Source organism: Octopus bimaculoides, chromosome 25 (genome assembly GCF_001194135.2).
Source record: "Octopus bimaculoides isolate UCB-OBI-ISO-001 chromosome 25, ASM119413v2, whole genome shotgun sequence".
NCBI lineage: Eukaryota > Metazoa > Mollusca > Cephalopoda > Octopoda > Octopodidae > Octopus > Octopus bimaculoides.
The window spans coordinates 4,888,924-4,891,840 of NC_069005.1; the positions used below are offsets into that span (position 1 = coordinate 4,888,924).

Below are 2,917 nucleotides of genomic sequence, written 5' to 3' on the forward strand. Positions count from 1 at the left end.
GTATGGAAAGCAATTAAATTGTGTAAAAATTAAATGAAAAGTTTTTTTTTTTTTAATATTTCCATAGTATTCAAATACAAGGGGCATTTGCCTCGTTTCTGCCTGTCTCTGTCTCTGTTTTATTCTTTTCTAGGCACAAGGTCCGAAATTTTGGTGGAGGGAGCCAGTCGATTACATCGGCTCCAGTACGCAACTGGTACTTAATTTCATTGACCCCGAAAGGATTAAACGCAAAGTCGACCTCGGCGGAATTTGAACTCAGAATGTAAAGACAGACGAAATATCGCTAAGCATTTCACCTGCTATGCTAACGTTTCTGCCATTTCACAGCCTTAAAACATTAAAAAATATCAAAAATCAAGTAAAAATGTCCGTGTTTAACACTGTAATTACATACCTGTTGCCGTGTGTCGTTTAACTGTAAATCCGAAATCATTTTCTGATATATAAGTATATACAGACTTCCATTCACACACATATATATATATGTATATATTTATTTATTTATTTATTTATTTATTTGTTTATGCGCGGCTATACTCAGCCACCCACACACAGATACATGCGCGTATATCGAATGTCCAGTGCCTCTAAAACCGGAAGTAAATATAAGAAAGACCTTGCGCCAGGTCATTGGCGCCTGGTCGAACATAAAATTTTTTAACCTTTCCCTGTTTACGTCCACCCACGCATATACGCGCGTGCGTACACAGACACACGGACACACATACCCATACACACATGCAGATCAGACTGAGATATCAACAGCTGACCTTATATAGGTTAAAGTAGTGCTCACCATCTTGGTGATGATGGTGATGGTGATGATCGTGGTGGTGGTGGTGGTGGTGATAAGGCGACGACTACTGAAAGGGGTGTGGTGTGCATTGGTGACGCTGTGGCTGTTGTTGTTGTTGTTGTTGTTGCTGTTAACGATGATGATCGCGATGATGACGATGATGATGACAACGACAACGATGACGATACGATGCTGAAGACAATGATGATGATGAGGTTGATGATGATGATGAGGATGATGACGATGATGAGGATGATGACGATGAGGATGATGAGGATGATGACGATGACGATGACGACGATGATGATGATGATGATGATGATGACGATCACGATGATGATGATGATGATGTTGATGAGGGGGGTGGCGATGATGATGGTGATTATTGAAGTATTGCGGAAAACGATCCTTGCTCTCCCAAACTTACCGTTTCTAGCAGCTTCCAGAGACAACTTTGTGTTTCGCTTGTTAGCTTCACTCCGCAACTTGTTGTTATAGCGTGTTGTTGTTGCTGTTTGTGTTCTTTTGTCGTCGACATTGCCGGCGCCATCACACTCGGTGTTGTTTCGTCTCATCTTCAGCCTCATCAATTTGACCAGCTACATAAGACATTCAATCCATGAATATTCCGTCTTTCCAGTGGTATTTAGAAAAATATTATCAAAAATGTCCTTTTTTTTCCCCCTCTCAATATTTTTTGTCGAAGAGCGAAGGCTCGAAACGTCGAAGACTTTTCTATTCTTCCCAATTGTCAAACTAAAATACTTAATTGTTGTTCTCTCACCTGTCTTTGTCTTTTGTTTTCTGTGAATTTGAACCATATGTGCGTACGTGTGTGTGTGTATGTTTGTGTGTGTGTGTGTGTGTGTGTGTGTGTGTGTGTGTGTGTGTGTGTGTGTGTGTGTGTGTGTGTGTGTGTGTGTGTGAGCATATATTGAGCACAATTTAGCTAAGAGAGCAACTGAAAGGAAAAAGTGGTATGTATAATATACGAAGATCACAGACAAATACAGGTATATCAAATGCCTTACAATATATAATCTTCATTAATTAAAATTATTTCCGCGTCTCGAAGACATATCATAACTACTAAATGACAATGAAGATGAAGTTCTTATGAGAGCGGGAAATAATCTCAAGAATCAAGAATTCTCCCCAAACCGGTAAATTCTTGCGTGAAAGGGTACGCCTGTTTTCTGGAGATAAGGGTACAGTGGTTACAACGTGTGTCAGCCTCAATAATTGTCATCTGTACATCAATTGTCCCAACTTGTCGCCATCAGCCAAGTGACCAACACATTTACAAAACAAACAGAACGCATTTTTGGTATATCGATACACACACATAAATAAATACACATACATACATAAATACATACATACACGCACTCACATACATACACACGTTATGGTTGTGAATTGGTGCAGTCGATAGTGCATCAGAAAAACGCTTCGCCGTATTTATTTGCTACTCTTCACGATCGGGGTTCAAATCTGGACGACTTCAGCTTCGCTTTTTATCATTTTTAATTCAATAAAAAAAACAGGGTCGCACCATTCCACTTCATTGAATTGGCAAAACTGTAGGATCATCTAACCGGATACCTTGCGGTATTTGTTCAGTCTCTATTTGCGTTCTGAATTCAAATCCCGGCATGGTAGTGATGTTGGTATTGAAGTTTAGCCGGGTAACTGTTCGGGTAAATTTGCTAGAAATTTTAAGGTGTTTCCATTATTTTGTCCAACCCCTATAAATGACTTGCTTTAGTCATTTGGGTGCAGCCATGGTGGACCACCGCCTTAATTTTTCTCATATATATATATTATATTATATTATATTATATTATATTTATTATTATATTATATTATTATATTATATTATATTTATCTTATGATAATTACTTTACTTTATATTATACTCATTTATTGTGCTTTTAATTATTAATTTTTCTATATGTGATAGTGGATTTTCATCGATGAGTTCTTGAAAATTGGTTATTTTCCCTAAAACTATATATTATATATATACTTTATCTATAAGGCTCAATTTAATTTTAATTTTTTATAAATTGATTTTAATTGAGTTTTTTACCTGTAATTTTGGATTTTGTCCCTAAT

At 37.2% G+C, this 2,917-nt stretch overlaps 1 protein-coding gene across 2 annotated transcripts in view; it reads right to left on the minus strand.

Moving 5' to 3' along the window:
* The window catches only part of LOC128250792 (uncharacterized), a 16,270-nt gene that overhangs the window by 6,431 nt on the left and 6,922 nt on the right, over positions 1–2,917 (minus strand). The window contains exon 1 of one of the 2 annotated variants that reach the window (XM_052976722.1): positions 1,227–2,605. The exons of the other annotated variant lie outside the window; for it this stretch is intronic. Coding sequence (XP_052832682.1) covers positions 1,227–1,349 — 123 coding nt within the window. The 5' untranslated portion in view covers positions 1,350–2,605. Of the gene's footprint in view, positions 1–1,226; positions 2,606–2,917 lie in introns of those variants that run through there. 2 annotated transcript variants of the gene reach the window in all.